General features: G+C 37.6%; 1 protein-coding gene across 1 annotated transcript; it reads right to left on the bottom strand.

Annotated features, from left to right (window-relative positions):
* Positions 1–9,919: 9,919 nt before the first annotated feature.
* Positions 9,920–18,758, bottom strand: LOC117293806 (DNA polymerase eta-like). Its single transcript, XM_033776256.1, has 11 exons — positions 18,650–18,758; positions 17,905–18,056; positions 16,991–17,125; positions 16,404–16,675; positions 15,780–15,934; positions 15,262–15,365; positions 14,550–14,669; positions 13,826–13,949; positions 12,912–12,977; positions 12,525–12,694; positions 9,920–12,011 (listed from the first exon to the last, which is right to left on the bottom strand). Exons 2-11 carry the CDS (start codon positions 18,036–18,038, stop codon positions 10,916–10,918), a joined length of 2,376 nt encoding a protein of 791 aa, XP_033632147.1. The 5' UTR covers positions 18,039–18,056; positions 18,650–18,758; the 3' UTR covers positions 9,920–10,915.
* Between the last annotated feature and the right edge of the window lie 609 nt (positions 18,759–19,367).

Raw genomic sequence — 19,367 nt, 5'->3', positions numbered from 1 at the left:
ATGGGTGATTATTACCTCATTGTATATTTTTTAGATCATCTCACATGACCACCATCATTTTAACTGATTTTGACCCTAAATCAGCCATAGTGTTTATTGTCAAAGAAGTTGTTTTTTGTTTATAGTTTTTTTGTTTTGTTTTTAAGTGCTGCAAAAATTACACCTGCAATGTTGGCTCAGTTAGGCTGGATAAAAAAGTCTGCTGTATGTGTACAGAGCTATGTATCATAACAAACTTTGGAATTATACTATAGAGGGCTGTCAAGACAGATAGACCCATTTCATATGCTGCCTTCACTGAGGTTTTCAACTCTCGACCAATGGTAGGTCTTTATTGACCTCAGTGAGGGCGCTGTTCGCGTTTGTGGCATCCTATGCAAGGGGTCTATTTGAGGAGTATTTTGTGAAGTTTCATGTTTGTAATGTAAATGTGATGTTAACGTCAATATGCTGCTATTTGTATAATGTGGTGATCAAGTGCATTTTAAGATTGGTCATACAAGTTAATATTATTTTAACTGCTTATTTGGTTAAACCTCTAATAAATAATTGGAAGAAAAAAAACATGATACTGAAGCCACCTATAATTTGTGTAAAGTTTTTCTAATGTCATGTGTCATGTCTAATGAGTTCTATAAGACCGTATTGTGGTGTTTTTTTTGTCAGAGTGCATGTAAAATCCAGCTTTCTTTCAAGCAACTATCACCCAAGTTTTTCCCACAATCAAACCTGGGCCCAATGTCATGCTTATCGAAAGCAAATACTTGGCGCTTTATTGAAGCAGGGAATTACGCGCTTGTGTCAAGTGTATTTCACAGGTTATTAAGGAATTTTTGCCTGTGCATGTGCATACTTCATGTTACTATCCTTCGCTTTAGTGCAGAAATTCGGTGCTTCCCTGTAGGTGAAGAATAATAATCGCAATTGCAGAAATTGGGGTAAACTGCTCTATGGAATAGGGCTCTGATTGGATCTTGCTCGTACACAACATCTGACTGTAGTGCATACTGGAATTTGTCTCCCAAGATGTCTCGCATTGGATGTACTTGTACTTGTGAATTCAAACCCTCTTCCTGTCATGAGAAAACATGTTTTGTTGAAACCATGGGTTGGCCGTGGTCGGTGTTACCAAAACATTCACAATGTGGATAAACAAGTGATCCGAATAATGCAACTTGGTGATTTTAGTTCAAAGATATACATTTTTGTTTTTGCCCTACATAAAAGAGGAAATTGTCACACACACAAACTTCTTCATTTTTTGTGTGGCACTTTGAGGTCTCGAAATCAACCATCTAAAAGCACACAACTTCGTGTCGGTGACAAGGGTGTTTTTTTCTTTCGTTATTATCTTGCAACTTCGATGACCAATTGAGCTAAAATTTTCACAGGTTTGTTATTTTATGCATATGTTGAGATACACCAAGTGAGAAGACTGGTCTTTGACAATTACCAATAGTGTCCAGTGTCTTTAAAGCCATTGGACCCTTTCGGTACAGAAAGAAAAAAAAAAGTTCACAGATTTACAAATAATTTACAGGGTTTACAGAAGGTAATGGTGAAAGACTTCTCTTGAAATATTAGTCCATGAAATGCTTTACTTTCTGAGAAAACGGTAAAACAATATAAATTCTCGTTAGCGAGAATTACGGATTTGTTATAAACACATGTCATGACACGGCGAAACGCGCGAAAACAGGAGTGGGTTTTCCCGTTATTTTCTCCCGACTCCGATGTCTGATTGAGCCTAAATTTCCACAGGATTGTTATTTTATATATAAGTTGTGATACATGAAGTGTGGGACTTGGACAATACTGTTTACCGAAAGGGTCCAATGGCTTTAAAAGGAGATGAAAAAGGAGAATATTGTTGGATCAGCTGAAAGGGTTGCATGCCATGGCTCCATTGATAAGATTATTTTCATTAAAAAACACTTGGCCTTTCTTCTTGGAAGAGAAATGAAATAGGTATAAATAAAAATAGATCAAATACTGATGTTTTCAACAAGTTATTTTGTTGAATGTTCGCAGTATCAGGGTAGATAAAAAGCACATGATTAATTAAGCACTGACAGAAATATTCAATTAACCATAATGGTGCTTTTCTCAGAACTGCATTGAAGAATTTTAATGAATTGTCGGTTGTTGATACCCGCCCACATCGTTAACTAATTACACCCTGGATGGGCAAGGTACACTTTGTAACAAATGATAATGGTGCTAATTAGGAATAGTGGACATGACAAATGTTTTGTTGGGGGGTTTTTAAAAGAAGGGGGAAAATGCAAATGCATTCTTTTCGACAAAAAAATAGGAACAAGTTTTAGGATTAACTAAAACTTTTTTTCTGATGAAAGTTAAAAAGGTCAAGGTTTCAGAACCTTAAAAATTGATGTTCATTTCTGTACGAATGAAAGTATGTAATAAGGACAATCTAGAAAACTGTGAGTGTTTGTGCTTAAAAACACCCCCAAAACGCCTAGCTCTTAACCAGTATCATAGTTTGCTCAAAGCAATATAATGACTCCCATTAATAAACCATTTGCTAACATTATTAAAGGGACTGTGTTGTCATGATCAAAGCAGGCCGTGGCTGTACATGGAATTATGAACCCCCCCCCAAGTTACTTTAAGTAAGGAATTGTATTTGTACCAATATCCTCATTCCTGTACAGAACATCATTGCCAGTATTACAAATGACGTAGTTATATATTTTAGTCTCAATGTTGACATAATTGTACTTAATAATAATATCATCTCAGTTTCAAACTACTCCTGTCTTCACTGAGAATAATTAATACCGTTGCTGTCTTTATGTTAATGAGAAACTTTCCTGTGTGTTTTTAGATCACGTCCTCTTTATCATGAATTAAAGGCACTTTAAAAATTGTTAGCAAACACAACTTACTTGGTTAAAAAGCAACAAGGAGCTGTTGACATTGTAGGTACCATCAATTACATCACTATTGTCAATATTTAGGGAATTTCACATGTAAACCCCAGCATGACCAGTCTCTGACCAATCAGAGTGCATTAACTCTCAGAGGTGTTTATAGTTGTGTGTTTTTTAAACATGCTCCAGTTTATACACGCCCAAGCTATTGTCACATTTTTGTGAATAAAAAAACTATGATTTTGTCATTGAGAAAATGAAGTTTTGCCGTTTGCTTATAATTATTATTCTGACATAGATTGTAGGTCCTATAGTGTTTGACCTATGAGTGGAGTGGAGTGTGGAAACTTCTAATGTCATGTGTCATGTCTAATGAGTTCTATAAGACCGTATTGTGGTGTTTTTTTTGTCAGAGTGCATGTAAAATCCAGCTTTCTTTCAAGCAACTATCACCCAAGTTTTTCCCACAATCAAACCTGGGCCCAATGTCATGCTTATCGAAAGCAAATACTTGGCGCTTTATTGAAGCAGGGAATTACGCGCTTGTGTCAAGTGTATTTCACAGGTTATTAAGGAATTTTTGCCTGTGCATGTGCATACTTCATGTTACTATCCTTCGCTTTAGTGCAGAAATTCGGTGCTTCCCTGTAGGTGAAGAATAATAATTGCAATTGCAGAAATTGGGGTAAACTGCTCTATGGAATAGGGCTCTGATTGGATCTTGCTCGTACACAACATCTGACTGTAGTGCATACTGGAATTTGTCTCCCAAGATGTCTCGCATTGGATGTACTTGTACTTGTGAATTCAAACCCTCTTCCTGTCATGAGAAAACATGTTTGTTGAAACCATGGGTTGGCCGTGGTCGGTGTTACCAAAACATTCACAATGTGGATAAACAAGTGATCCGAATAATGCAACTTGGTGATTTTAGTTCAAAGATATACATTTTTGTTTTTGCCCTACATAAAAGAGGAAATTGTCACACACACAAACTTCTTCATTTTTTGTGTGGCACTTTGAGGTCTCGAAATCAACCATCTAAAAGCACACAACTTCGTGTTGGTGACAAGGGTGTTTTTTTCTTTCGTTATTATCTTGCAACTTCGATGACCAATTGAGCTAAAATTTTCACAGGTTTGTTATTTTATGCATATGTTGAGATACACCAAGTGAGAAGACTGGTCTTTGACAATTACCAATAGTGTCCAGTGTCTTTAAAAGGAGATGAAAAAGGAGAATATTGTTGGATCAGCTGAAAGGGTTGCATGCCATGGCTCCATTGATAAGATTATTTTCATTAAAAAACACTTGGCCTTTCTTCTTGGAAGAGAAATTAAATAGGTATAAATAAAAATAGATCAAATACTGATGTTTTCAACAAGTTATTTTGTTGAATGTTCGCAGTATCAGGGTAGATAAAAAGCACATGATTAATTAAGCACTGACAGAAATATTCAATTAACCATAATGGTGCTTTTCTCAGAACTGCATTGAAGAATTTTAATGAATTGTCGGTTGTTGATACCCGCCCACATCGTTAACTAATTACACCCTGGATGGGCAAGGTACACTTTGTAACAAATGATAATGGTGCTAATTAGGAATAGTGGACATGACAAATGTTTTGTTGGGGGGTTTTTAAAAGAAGGGGGAAAATGCAAATGCATTCTTTTCGACAAAAAAATAGGAACAAGTTTTAGGATTAACTAAAACTTTTTTTCTGATGAAAGTTAAAAAGGTCAAGGTTTCAGAACCTTAAAAATTGATGTTCATTTCTGTACGAATGAAAGTATGTAATAAGGACAATCTAGAAAACTGTGAGTGTTTGTGCTTAAAAACACCCCCAAAACGCCTAGCTCTTAACCAGTATCATAGTTTGCTCAAAGCAATATAATGACTCCCATTAATAAACCATTTGCTAACATTATTAAAGGGACTGTGTTGTCATGATCAAAGCAGGCCGTGGCTGTACATGGAATTATGAACCCCCCCCCAAGTTACTTTAAGTAAGGAATTGTATTTGTACCAATATCCTCATTCCTGTACAGAACATCATTGCCAGTATTACAAATGACGTAGTTATATATTTTAGTCTCAATGTTGACATAATTGTACTTAATAATAATATCATCTCAGTTTCAAACTACTCCTGTCTTCACTGAGAATAATTAATACCGTTGCTGTCTTTATGTTAATGAGAAACTTTCCTGTGTGTTTTTAGATCACGTCCTCTTTATCATGAATTAAAGGCACTTTAAAAATTGTTAGCAAACACAACTTACTTGGTTAAAAAGCAACAAGGAGCTGTTGACATTGTAGGTACCATCAATTACATCACTATTGTCAATATTTAGGGAATTTCACATGTAAACCCCAGCATGACCAGTCTCTGACCAATCAGAGTGCATTAACTCTCAGAGGTGTTTATAGTTGTGTGTTTTTTAAACATGCTCCAGTTTATACACGCCCAAGCTATTGTCACATTTTTGTGAATAAAAAAACTATGATTTTGTCATTGAGAAAATGAAGTTTTGCCGTTTGCTTATAATTATTATTCTGACATAGATTGTAGGTCCTATAGTGTTTGACCTATGAGTGGAGTGGAGTGTGGAAACTTCTAATGTCATGTGTCATGTCTAATGAGTTCTATAAGACCGTATTGTGGTGTTTTTTTTGTCAGAGTGCATGTAAAATCCAGCTTTCTTTCAAGCAACTATCACCCAAGTTTTTCCCACAATCAAACCTGGGCCCAATGTCATGCTTATCGAAAGCAAATACTTGGCGCTTTATTGAAGCAGGGAATTACGCGCTTGTGTCAAGTGTATTTCACAGGTTATTAAGGAATTTTTGCCTGTGCATGTGCATACTTCATGTTACTATCCTTCGCTTTAGTGCAGAAATTCGGTGCTTCCCTGTAGGTGAAGAATAATAATTGCAATTGCAGAAATTGGGGTAAACTGCTCTATGGAATAGGGCTCTGATTGGATCTTGCTCGTACACAACATCTGACTGTAGTGCATACTGGAATTTGTCTCCCAAGATGTCTCGCATTGGATGTACTTGTACTTGTGAATTCAAACCCTCTTCCTGTCATGAGAAAACATGTTTTGTTGAAACCATGGGTTGGCCGTGGTCGGTGTTACCAAAACATTCACAATGTGGATAAACAAGTGATCCGAATAATGCAACTTGGTGATTTTAGTTCAAAGATATACATTTTTGTTTTTGCCCTACATAAAAGAGGAAATTGTCACACACACAAACTTCTTCATTTTTTGTGTGGCACTTTGAGGTCTCGAAATCAACCATCTAAAAGCACACAACTTCGTGTTGGTGACAAGGGTGTTTTTTTCTTTCGTTATTATCTTGCAACTTCGATGACCAATTGAGCTAAAATTTTCACAGGTTTGTTATTTTATGCATATGTTGAGATACACCAAGTGAGAAGACTGGTCTTTGACAATTACCAATAGTGTCCAGTGTCTTTAAAAGGAGATGAAAAAGGAGAATATTGTTGGATCAGCTGAAAGGGTTGCATGCCATGGCTCCATTGATAAGATTATTTTCATTAAAAAACACTTGGCCTTTCTTCTTGGAAGAGAAATTAAATAGGTATAAATAAAAATAGATCGAATACTGATGTTTTCAACAAGTTATTTTGTTGAATGTTCGCAGTATCAGGGTAGATAAAAAGCACATGATTAATTAAGCACTGACAGAAATATTCAATTAACCATAATGGTGCTTTTCTCAGAACTGCATTGAAGAATTTTAATGAATTGTCGGTTGTTGATACCCGCCCACATCGTTAACTAATTACACCCTGGATGGGCAAGGTACACTTTGTAACAAATGATAATGGTGCTAATTAGGAATTGTGGACATGACAAATGTTTTGTTGGGGGGTTTTTAAAAGAAGGGGGAAAATGCAAATGCATTCTTTTCGACAAAAAAATAGGAACAAGTTTTAGGATTAACTAAAACTTTTTTTCTGATGAAAGTTAAAAAGGTCAAGGTTTCAGAACCTTAAAAATTGATGTTCATTTCTGTACGAATGAAAGTATGTAATAAGGACAATCTAGAAAACTGTGAGTGTTTGTGCTTAAAAACACCCCCAAAACGCCTAGCTCTTAACCAGTATCATAGTTTGCTCAAAGCAATATAATGACTCCCATTAATAAACCATTTGCTAACATTATTAAAGGGACTGTGTTGTCATGATCAAAGCAGGCCGTGGCTGTACATGGAATTATGAACCCCCCCCCCCCAAGTTACTTTAAGTAAGGAATTGTATTTGTACCAATATCCTCATTCCTGTACAGAACATCATTGCCAGTATTACAAATGACGTAGTTATATATTTTAGTCTCAATGTTGACATAATTGTACTTAATAATAATATCATCTCAGTTTCAAACTACTCCTGTCTTCACTGAGAATAATTAATACCGTTGCTGTCTTTATGTTAATGAGAAACTTTCCTGTGTGTTTTTAGATCACGTCCTCTTTATCATGAATTAAAGGCACCTTAAAAATTGTTAGCAAACACAACTTACTTGGTTAAAAAGCAACAAGGAGCTGTTGACAATGTGGGTACCATCAATTACATCACTATTGTCAATATTTAGGGAATTTCACATGTAAACCCCAGCATGACCAGTCTCTGACCAATCAGAGTGCATTAACTCTCAGAGGTGTTTATAGTTGTGTGTTTTTAAAACATGCTCCAGTTTATACACGCCCAAGCTATTGTCACACTTTTGTGAATAAAAAAACTATGATTTTGTCATTGAGAAAATGAAGTTTTGCCGTTTGCTTATAATTATTATTCTGACATAGATTGTAGGTCCTATAGTGTTTGACCTATGAGTGGAGTGGAGTGTGGAAACTTCAATATAAATTGAAGCACACAAATCAAATGTAAAGCCACAGCTTGGATGTTTTATTGACTCTAGTACGAAATATCAAGTAAAAAAATACAAGGGAAATTTACTGGGTAAATTGTAAATAAAATTATTTAAAATTTACCCTGTCAGTTTCCCTTATGGCTTATTACTTGACAATGAAAACAAACAGTTACATTCCCCTTAAAGACAGTGGACACTATTGGTAATTGTCAAAGACCAGTCTTCTCGCTTGGTGTATCTCAACATATGCATAAAATAACCAACCTGTGAAAATTTTACCTCAATCTGTCGTCGAAGTTGGGAGATAATAATGAAAGAAAAAAGCAGCCTCGTCACACGAAGTTGTGTGCTTTCATATGCTTGATTTCGAGACATCAAATTCTAAACTTGAGGTCTCGAAATCAAATTCGTGGAAAATTACTTCTTTCTCGAAAACTAGGTCACTTCAGAATGAGCCGTTTCTCACAATGTTTTATACCATCAACCTCTCCCCATTACTTGTTACCAAGTAAGGTTTTGTGCTAATAACTATTTTGAGTAATTACCAATAGTGTCCACTGCCTTTAAGGTGACTGATCACACTACTGCCGCTTCCGAGATTCGATCATAAACTTGGGTGTGATCCGTGGATATACAGCACTTACAGGTTGTTACGGTTTGTGAATAGCACCCCTGAACAAAGATGCTGACCAAAATAGGGAGAATGCCAACATTAGGGCTAGATAACTCAGTAATAATAGAGTGATAATGAGGTCACATCAACTCATTTCCCACTCAAGTCAATTTTTTGTTTTACTCGACTAAAATTCTTTTGTTGTACAAGTTAATATAAGTGTGTTAAATCTAGCTCCTATGTGTGTGAGATGGGGCCCAAGTAAAGTCAAATGAGTAGTTGAAGCTTGGTGAGAAGTAAAACCTGGGGAGATGTTTTTTATAGGATTTGGTGGTGGGAGAAGTGTTGGTCTGATGTCAGAATTTCATTACTGATTTTTGTTTTTGTTTGTTTTTGTGACACTCGTCTTAATTGTCATAGACATGAATAATGTGCAATTCCAAACATGGGTACACCATTCATTACTCTCTCTCTCTCTCTCTCTTAAGTTCATTAGGGCGTCCACCATCTCATGGGGGTCCGAGAAATGAACTCTCTCCAAGCCTCCCTGTCCAGAGCTGTTGTTTTTAGCTCATGCATGTTTTTTCTTTTAGCGCACGAATGTTGTCAGTCCATCTGGCTTTCAGTCTTCCTCTTCCAGCACGATCAGCATCACGTCCTTCCATGCACTGCTTCTCAAGATTTCCCCCGTCTCTCCTTGTATTATGCCCCAAATACTCAAGCTTCGATGTTAACTAAGCTTTTTGGGTTGTGAACTTTCTCCAACACACTGATGTTAGTTGTGTGGTCTTGCCATTTGATGTTTAGCATTCGCCTCCAACACCAAAGCTAACCATTCGTAACCATTCGTTACAGGGACGATAATGCATTGTTAACTCTATAACAAGAATGCTTACCTGACAAAGACTGATTTATTATTGAAAATGTGAAAGCAATAATGCATTATTGGTTTTCCACCTGTTGTTGATAGTGTGTCTTCCTGAAAAGGGTGTGGCAATTATCAGAGCCATTGTTTCAATGTTACAAGTGGGTTGATTGATTGAGCTAGGCCTGCTCCAAGGGCGTCAACCTAGATCTACCTGCGCGATTTCCATTTCATAGCGCAGCATATGAAAAGGCATGCCAACCTTTCGGTGCTTACTGCACGAAAATAAATGATGTCACAATACAAATCGATGGTGAACCTGGGCACCTAATTTTTCTGCTAACCTGTGAAATACGCTTGCACCGTAGCAATTTTGTTTTCTACATTAAGCACACAAATTTGCTTACCGCTAAGCAGTGCTATGAAATTGGTCCCTGGTCTTAAAACTAAGAGCACTTTGAAATGACCATCATGTAGAAATATAACCACTATTTTCTCCAATACCTTAATTTGAGGAAATTTGAACGACGGTTAAAAAACTTTGAAAAACATACAAGCTTCATAGGTTCATTTGTAAGGTTTATTAATAAAGATATTACTTAAAAATCTAATTAGGATTTAACAAACTGGAATTTATTACAACCCGCACAAAAAATATTTGGAGAAAAGTTATACAAAAACTTATAAACAGTTTATGTACAAGTCATTGCTGTGAATTAAAGATTTTAAAAGTTGGATAATTTTGTATTTCAAATCTTAAATCGGATAAAGTCATGGACTGCAAAATTCATTACATATTTCAGACAACAAGTAATTTGTGCCAAGTCATAAGCCTAAAAGAACTTAGCTGAATGTTCAGAGCCTTTCATTTTTCAACAAACACGTCTTGGTAACTTTTTTTCAGGGGGAAATAAGCAAATTACACAGGGCTATATTTATCTTTTCCAAACTTTACCCGTATCTCAGGGGAAATAAGCAAATTACACAGGGCTATAATTTTCTTGACCAATCTACCAAGATCAACATTGGATTGCATTACAATAAGCTGTACAATAAATGGCTCTATATTAAGGTATAAAATATCAACATCCTACATGTACATATTCCATACACATTTAATACAATCTTTACTGATTGATCAATATTAATTGAATAGAAAAATACCTTGACTTAGAAAATATGCAAAGATACTTCTCAAATACAGTGTAAATCTTAGTGCTCAGCAACAATACAACAAACACAGGGCTGAATAGCAAATGACCCGTTAGAAACGCTGCCATTGCCGAGGAAAGACAATGGCAACACGCATGTACAACTATCGGCCAAACAATTTCTTTATTTGACTTCAGTATGAGGGCGCTGTATGTGGTAGTGATGTCATTGTCCAGTTACATGTATTACTAACAGGTTGAATGTTTTGAAGACTTTTTACTCCTATTGTTATAACTCAAATTCTTATTTTTAATTTGTCCGTTTGTACCTGCTTAGTTTTTGACTAGTGCCTTTTGTTCATAGCCTAGAGCATGTCAATAAGATTAAGGTGCTATATAAGTTTTAGTTTATTATTACTATTATTATATGCACAGGCTATATTCATACTATCATGAAGCCAACTTTTTTTCTTTTTTTTATGTTATTTCTTCCTAAAAAATGAATGTAGCGTTGACCCTGGTGAGAGTTCTGTTTTGGCTTTCTTGGTCCCTTCAAAAGACCCATGCGATTTAGCCCTTCTTTTGCCGCTCCTGCTCCCTGTCCCAGACACAGAGGATCTCTGTCCAGTATCAGGAGTACCAGAAGAACCGCTCTGATTGATCTCAGATAATCCCATCTCTTTCTGTAGATCCACCGCAAAGTGATAATCCAAATGCTCGGGATAATCCCAAGATGACACGACCTTGTTGCACTTTTCACATAGGACTGAGTCTGTGGTCAGACTTGGGTCAAAGGGCACATCCAGTTGCTCATTTCTATGATTATTTGTCTCCAATTCTTCTGAGCCATTGACTGAATCTGTGACATTCTCAAGGGTTTCCACAGTTTGTTTTAAGTGGTGATTATTTTGGTGTTTTGCAGCTGGATCTGTCTCATCAGAAGGTTTTGAATCTTTTGACAGGCCTTTGTTTGAATTGTCCACAACATGGACTTGATTTGTATTTTCAACAGAACAGCCTCCAGATTTACTCCTTCCGAGCACATAGCTGTCATTATCACTGCTAGCGGCATCCACTTTACTAGCATCATTGCTTTCTCCAGCCTCTCTCATCTTCTGGAAGTAGTTTCCAAAGAAACCAGCCGTCTTCTTTCGGGCAGATTCTTTCTTTGATCTACCAGAATTTTCTGACTTCCTGGTTCCTTTAGTTCTACCAGAAACAATCTGGCTCTGACCCTCGGTGTCAGGACTCTCTTCATTGTTCTCAAAAGGCTGCTCCTTTCTGGGCGTAAAGAAGGCCTGAATGCCATACTTCTTCACAACCTGCGATTCCTTTTGGCCATCGTCTGTACTTTGTCCATCCTTTATTCCATCTCCTCTTGTGAGATCTACTATAGCTTGATGCTCCGGATCATTGTCATCATCGGCATCTTCAGTAGCAGACGAGGTGCCGGGCTGGTCTTCTGACAGTCTTGCGACAGCGCTGAGGAAGTTATCAAGTCTTTGTATGCCTGATTTACCAGATTGTATTTCGCTGAATTTGGATGCCGATATACCAAGTGATGTAATCGATGGTACCCTGAATGGACAACACATGAAAAAACGTTAAATTGAAATTACACAACTTCACTTGAAGATTGGTTAAAACAAAAATTATGGGTCCAGAAATTTTACCTGCTTTACTTTTAATTTTTATAAACCCTTACTTTCTCAACCCACTTGCCCATAGGTGACCTTAAACCCCCATAATCCAGCAGCCGATTTATCAAAACGCTAGGATTAATAAATCCTTTCTCAAGTTAGGATGAGTAACTAGTCCTAACTTAGGATTGGTTCAATGTGTCCTAACATCTATGGTTATGGAACGTAACTCGTCCTAAGTCCTAGGATTAATCCTAAGTTAGGAAGAGTTTGGTGGAATCGACGGCTGTTCTCTTATGTCACTTCACACCAACGTGTTTGATTGGTATTTCCGGCCCAGTAATAAGCAATTGTTCTTTGGGCCTAAATTCTCCACAACCCTTTCCTCTTATGAAGAGGATTATTAAGGATTTGGCCGCAGTAATTTTTGAAATTTTACATTTATGCCTACCAGTCCTCTTGTTGATTGCCTGCCATATTCAGGCTCTGAATGACCAAGAAAATATCTCTTGCTATTGTTGTGGCTTCTAGGTGATGCAAAGCACAGGAGCGACTCAGGCTGGAAGGCGGGTTACCAGACTGCTGAATGTGAATTGATAGCAACTTGGCCATCCGATTGTTCTAAAACACCAGGAGAAAAACCAGTTTTCTTATTTATAACTTGACCCAATTTTATAGAGCTGCTTAAGCACGAAATGTAGTTAAGCAGAACAAGATTAAGCTTACCATAATAAGATTGCCCTTCAAAATACTGTGACACATACACCATCTATGACTGGTTCCCAAACATGTACCTTCCCTTTTTAATAGGATTATTTGGAAAGATTGAAAGACATACCACGTCTTGTTCCCTGACTAATCTCTCAGCAAGCTCCTCTGACAATTGAGTGATCCAATGTTTCACCTGAAACAGTTAAAGAGATAAATGTATATAAGGCCCCGTCTAAATTGGTGGCTACAGCTATGGCTACAGCTGAATTACTGTGTCGCCATGCTTTGAAGTATGGGATGTCCTTAGCAACACCCTTAGCAACAGTCGTAGCCGTAGCTGTAGCACTAATTCAAATACAGTCAAATACTTCAAATACAAACATGACATAAAGGCCCATTAAACTGATATTTTGCCTACATTATTGCTAGTAACTTTTTTAAAACATATTACTGCCAAAGCTAACAGGCTACAGTAACCCAATTCTGACATGAATTTACTCTGGTTCACAAGAGCAAATTGGAGTAAGTTCGTACAAGGAACCATGGCCAAGCAAGGTTGACCCATGGCTGCGAATGCTCACTGATAATCTAGTGCCAATGTGGCTAGTTTGAGTCAAGTGGCTACACTTTTATGGTCAATTGTCCCCATACATCATGGTTCCCAAACACTGACTTTGTCACAGTGTAGGATAAAAAAGCTTATGATAATCAGCCAGCAACCACGATCAGTTAGCTAGTTCCAAAAACTTCACTACAGCAGACTTGTATCACGAATGACAACACAACAGTCTAGTCAAGTTAGTCTTACAATAGTCTATGCTTGTTCTTGTCCGAACTTTCTCAAGGCAGATAAGACTAGTCCAGATTGACTATGCAATCTCTACTTTAGGATATAGACCAAACCCTGTACAAAAACCAATGGGGATGGTGCTAAGAACAATTATGTCCAGAAGGGAAAAGAAAAGTCATTCATTTACGGGGTCGACAAACTGTGTGTGTATATATACAGCATTGACTTTTATTCAGTTCTTTTTTACCAACCTTTTGTTTTGTGTCCAGTGCCATTACACCCCTGAAGGTCTTACCACAACCCACTGACTTGGGTAGCAGTCTGGCCTTAACTGGCTCATCATCTATCCCACGACAGAGACCATACAGCCAGGCTCTGTAAACGGCAGATATGAACAATCTTATTCAAACTAGCACAGCAGTATTCTCTTCAATAAGATGTGTTTATTTTGCACTCTTCTCAGTTGAAACTTTGTTTCTTGTTGATGTTCCAAACTTAAGCTTGTCTGTAGTGCAGTCTCAGTTAGAAATAAAACTCAAATCTTTGACTCTTTGAGAGGATTTTGGTAATGTTTGGATTTGTTAGTTGACACAAATGTTGCGTCTTGTATACATGTATGATATTTTGGTCCTTTGTAAAAATAGGAACATTTTATCAAGTGAAGGGCTGGCATACATACGGTGTATGCTTTTTGAATTCCTCAGACTATAGAGACAGTTGCCATGTCACAAGATTCCTGGCAAGCTTATGGTGATGAACGCTCGGCCATACACAACTTTAAATGAATGTGTATGACACATCGGTACCAGGGTTTGCTTATCTTGAGGTTGCTACACAAAGGTATAACCCGAAACATTTAACATAGCCACTGTCTCTATAGTCTCAGGGATTCAATTCAGCCTCCGCCTGCAATGATGCTTTTATCAGTAAACCATTTCAATTTCAATTTGAATTGCTACCCTAGTCATGACTTACCCCGTCTTATCTCCAGTGTGACTCTGAAGTTGTTTCTCTGTGTATTTACACAAATCTCCCATGAACTCCACATTAAGATCCTCCATTAGACTATGGCCAAGTTTACCACCTAAATTACGACTGCACATGAAACAAGCATAGAGAAAGGACCACAAGGTTTAAACAAAGTTGACAGTAGGATTTGAAACTTTGCATGGTGGAAATATGATGTAGAAAGGTTTGTGGTAACACCATGTAATGATTATCTCTGATGAGTTGGGGTGGTTCTGAAAAGAACCGTTGGTTTCAACGTCAGTATTGACACTTTAATTTTTTTTTAAATGTAAGACCAGAATAACTGACATCTCTTTGTTTGTAGGTGGAATGTTTTGTACCGTACAAATGTAGCACATCATTTTCAACGCCCACAATTTGTTAAACATTTTGCTTTGTATGCAACCACCCCCTCATAGTGTTTCATGGTTTTCTGACAATATTAAGGCCGGGTTACAGTGTCCTATTTTGAATCCTTGAGGGTGTGTTGACATCTGCTCTTTTTACAGTTTTCTTATTGAAAACGTTGGAAACAGTTAAATTGAAGTTGCAAATTTCATTTAGGAAAATGAATGTAAATGGTTTAAAAATATAATTGTAAGTGTACAACTCCATGCCAAGCGTTGTCATTTTTTATAGGTCAGCATTTTAGGAAAAACATAAGCATACGATGACTTACATTTTTCTGATGGGTAGAGTTTTGAAAAGCATTGGTATACTCTGCTTTGGAACAATAGTTTGCTTTCTCGGCTTATGAAGACCGCAAGAGAGCTTTGACAACATCTGTAAGAAAAAACAACCATCAGCAGTTGTGAACAATACAATCAAAATCATCAGGCTCTATAATGGTGGGGGAAAAAAGGAGGAAGAAGAAATTACACAACAAAATTTGAAAGCCTTCGTGCAACATTGGTAGTTGTCAAAGACCAGGGTCCAGTTCCACAGAGCTGCTTAAGCAGAAAATATTGCTTAATACTTGTCTGCTAAGCAGAAATGAGCAGGATACCAGTCACAAATTGTACATGTGACATAGTAGTTTAGCTGATAAACTTATTATGGTAAGCATGAAATTGGGCCCTGTATATCTGCACTTTGTGTGACCCAAAACTATATGAAATCATCTTAACTATTCGAATAAGGAAATCACCCACATGCGATCCCAATAAATGTACGTATTCCATACTTAATGCATCATACCTTATTATGTGCAATACCAGCAGAGCAATGGAATCCAGTTTGTTGCAGCACAGCAGCCCTCATTTCCTCAGTGATAACTGCTGCTACTGCCAGTCGTCTGTCTTGAATATCTCTAAGCTGGTCTAACCACTGCAATGTGCCGGTTCTCCTAGCATCTAGGAAAGAAAAATATTATTCAAATTATGACAACTATCTGTATCGCCAATTCATACAAAGCTTATCACGATATCATAGAATCCTTCGAACCTTCCATGGCAAAACAGCCTAACTCATCATATTTGGTAAATTGTGGCTCAGTTTTCCTACCTTGAAGCTACAGAGACATAATATGTATGAATGTGAACATCATAAAAGGCTCTTTTTTACACTTTCATCCCTTTTTCATGGCAAAACAGTATATCTCCTTACAACTTTTTGTTTGCATTTTGCCATGAAGGGCCATACTTTGGCCCTCCCCCTATCCTTAGTTCATTTGATGTTGATGACTGGTGCAGAACTGTCGCCCAACTGTACCCTTGTTCCTCGCCTGATTGAAGGAAGACTGATTTTGTCTTACTCTACCCTAGCTTGAAAATCATCATACCAAAAGCTACCCTTTAGTCATCACATTAATAACGGTCATACCTTCAGGAGAGAGGGTATCCATGGTCCCTCCATCCTCCACCTCCTTCTCCTCCTCCTCCTCATCTTCCTCTCTCCTCTTTCCATCCCATCCAGCAACATGAGTATTAGGCAGCATGTCTACACTGACAGTCTCTCTGCGAGTGCCCGATGCTTCCAGACGGTTGTGAACAACGTCTGTCAGATCTATGTAAGCCTCGTCTATGCTGGCTCTTTCCACACACTTACTGAACGTGGTCAGAACAGCTATGACCTCTGCTCCAGCCTCTCGATATCTACAGTGAGGTCAAAGGTGAAGGGTCAATAGAGTTTATAGCGGATTTTAGAAGGGTCCTTTCTAGAAATTTTGCACAAAAGCAATGCACATCAAACAGTTGATTTGCCTTGTCTTGTACTGTACTGCACAAAACACCTGTTGGCCATCAACATGCAGACCACCATGCATCGTTTTAACTAGTCTTATCAAAAACAATTTGATAGCAAGTGACCAATCTTCAACCACACTTGAGTGCAAAAACTCTCCAAGGTACCTCTTAGTTCTTCTAAAATTGTTATTAAACATTGCCAACGTCCTGACTAAACCATCTTACCTTGTGAGGTCAGCTTTGCCTCTGTTTACAGGCACTCTAACCAGCTGGATATCGGGGCATTTCTCCTTGGCCTGTTCTCCTCTCATTTGTCTTGTAACTCCATGGGCTCTTGCTTCATATCCAACAGCTATAATACTGATGCATACAAAAAGTAACCAAGTTAGATAAGGTGAAGATAGACTTTAAAATTCATAATCAAAGTATACACATAAATCAAAGCATTATGCAAAAAACAGCCAAACAAGTTTTGAGATGTGCCCCCTTTCTTCATATCAAAAGTTTATACAAAATCAGACATTTCTGTAACATATAAGAATGTTTTCTTTCATTGAGCTGTATTGAACTCTTGCACGCATGTCACACGCGGCGACTGTGCCATGCTCACCATGTTGGTGGGCAGTAGGTTTATGTGTAAACGCCGCGTCGCCTACAATGCGCACTCCACTGAAAATAACGTACGTGACATTGCCCACCCGTATGGCGCATCTAAGATTATTCTGATGATGACGTCAGGTGAATTGGGTCAATAAAACTTTTCCTGCAGGAAGTCCAGGCTCTGTGGCTCTTTTGCAAACACGTTATGTCACAGGTTACATGGTCTATTACTCTGGATTCCTTAAACATGTTATACAGTAAAATGGTTAGACTGCATGACTTGTTAAACAGTAAAATGGTTAGATTGGATGACTTGCAATCACAAGGTTGTGGGTTCATATCCCACCAAGCCAACCATTGATTTAACAATGACTAGAATATAAGTATTAATGGTGTCTACATGTAGTTTACTTAATCATAATCGTTAATCCAATGTTTGTATGAGAGAGAGAGATTGGCTGTTGCCAGCTAGGCGTGTAAATCCCCTTGTAGGAGTTTGCCAAGTTCTCTCAATGGGAAGATCAGCTAAACAAACATACCCTCCTCCTTGCCATGTGTTGTACTGCACCACAGCACATGGTTGTCCCTTCAGGGTAGGGTTCCTTCGCTGCTCCACTTGGACGTAGAAGCAATCCATATCAATTAAGGCGATTATTCTATCCGACAATGGCATGTTGGTGATTATGTTTACCTGTATTCAAAATCAACAAATTTAAGCACTGTTAGTGTTACGCCTACATGATAAAAAAGGAAAATTTCAACAGTTTTCCATTTCTACCCCCAGTCCCCCCCCAAAAAAAAAACCTACTGCGGCCCAACATCCTATCTATCCAACATTCCTCCTACAAACGAACGACAAAAGCGAAATGTCCACTTATTATCAGAAAAAGAATCCTACTTGTCACTACCTTAGGTAGCCCCACTTGTGTGGCCAAGACTAGCTGCGGAAAAGTTTCCGTATGGCGCCACCACTTTTTCATTCGATATGAAATAATATAGTATCTAATTTACCTCAATGAGATATCCCTTTTTCTAAAAATGAGTGAAAAAGTGGTGGCGCCATACGGAAAGTTATCCCTAGCTGCCTTGGCCCATGGAGGTAGTAGTGGGGCTGTGGCATCGCCGATCACGTTATTCAACTTTCAACATTTTTTAGTAGAGTCTTGGTTGGACTCTTGGCTTATCTTGCGATTTAATTTTGTTCATGGTACTCAGACTTTGCCCAGACTTAGTCGCTGATGTTTTTTAAACCACGGTTACTCCTTGGTCTTTGGTTTTACTTACCTCTTTCACCCTCAATTTTCAGGGAAATTCAGCTTTTGTAATTCCCACTTTTCCCGCAAACAACTCTAGCTTCTGAGTTTTGTTGACCTCTACAGCGCCCTCTGTTGTTAATTACAAAATGGAAGATTTCGAGGGGGCGGATCCTCACTACTTTCTGAATGCTGAAGTACAGAATTGTGGAAACTGAATTTCAAAATTGATTGTCAGTGGAATTTGTCAGTTTTAGGTGTAATGGAGATACCCTTTTGATGTGTTATTACACGGAATTGAAATTTTATTAAATTTCTCCCCCATCGTCTGATGAATCTCCAAGTTTCAAAATCAAAGGGCTGGAAATTATTATTTGTTTTTATAAGGAATCTTTGATACTGTGGCCCGCTTTGAGTTTAAATTTTTATATATAGCCATAGTTGTATTTTCTTGTGCGAAATATAAATAGGTGCGGTTTGTGATTTCCAAGTAATTTTTGCTGTTGTAAGTTTTTGTCTGTCAATAAATTCAGAAGAGGAAGGGGGGAGAAAGACAAACAGTTTATTTATGTCGGGCAAACAAAATAGACTCGTCAAACTCTTCTTTAGTTTTTCACCTATGACCTATTTTCCATGGACCTCCACATGGAGTTTAATAGGTAGGATAAACAAATAACTATAATGACATGCATTTAAATTATAATAAACCCTGAAAATTAATGATTAATTAACTTATGTCAAACCGAAAT

Source organism: Asterias rubens, chromosome 1 (genome assembly GCF_902459465.1).
Source record: "Asterias rubens chromosome 1, eAstRub1.3, whole genome shotgun sequence".
In the NCBI taxonomy this organism is placed as follows: Eukaryota; Metazoa; Echinodermata; class Asteroidea; order Forcipulatida; family Asteriidae; genus Asterias; species Asterias rubens.
The sequence above is the reverse complement of the archived record's forward strand: the minus strand, read 5'-3'. Positions and strand labels throughout refer to the sequence as shown.

Excerpts from the sequence above, each read along its gene's own strand:
- LOC117293806 (XM_033776256.1), bottom strand. The coding sequence starts at position 18,038 with ATGCCATTGTCGGATAGAATAATCGCCTTAATTGATATGGATTGCTTC. Across the intron at positions 17,126-17,904 it reads AACACATGGCAAGGAGGAGG|TATTATAGCTGTTGGATATG; the intron begins GTATGTTTGTTT and ends TGTATGCATCAG. Across the intron at positions 16,676-16,990 it reads GGCAAAGCTGACCTCACAAG|ATATCGAGAGGCTGGAGCAG; the intron begins GTAAGATGGTTT and ends ACCTCACTGTAG.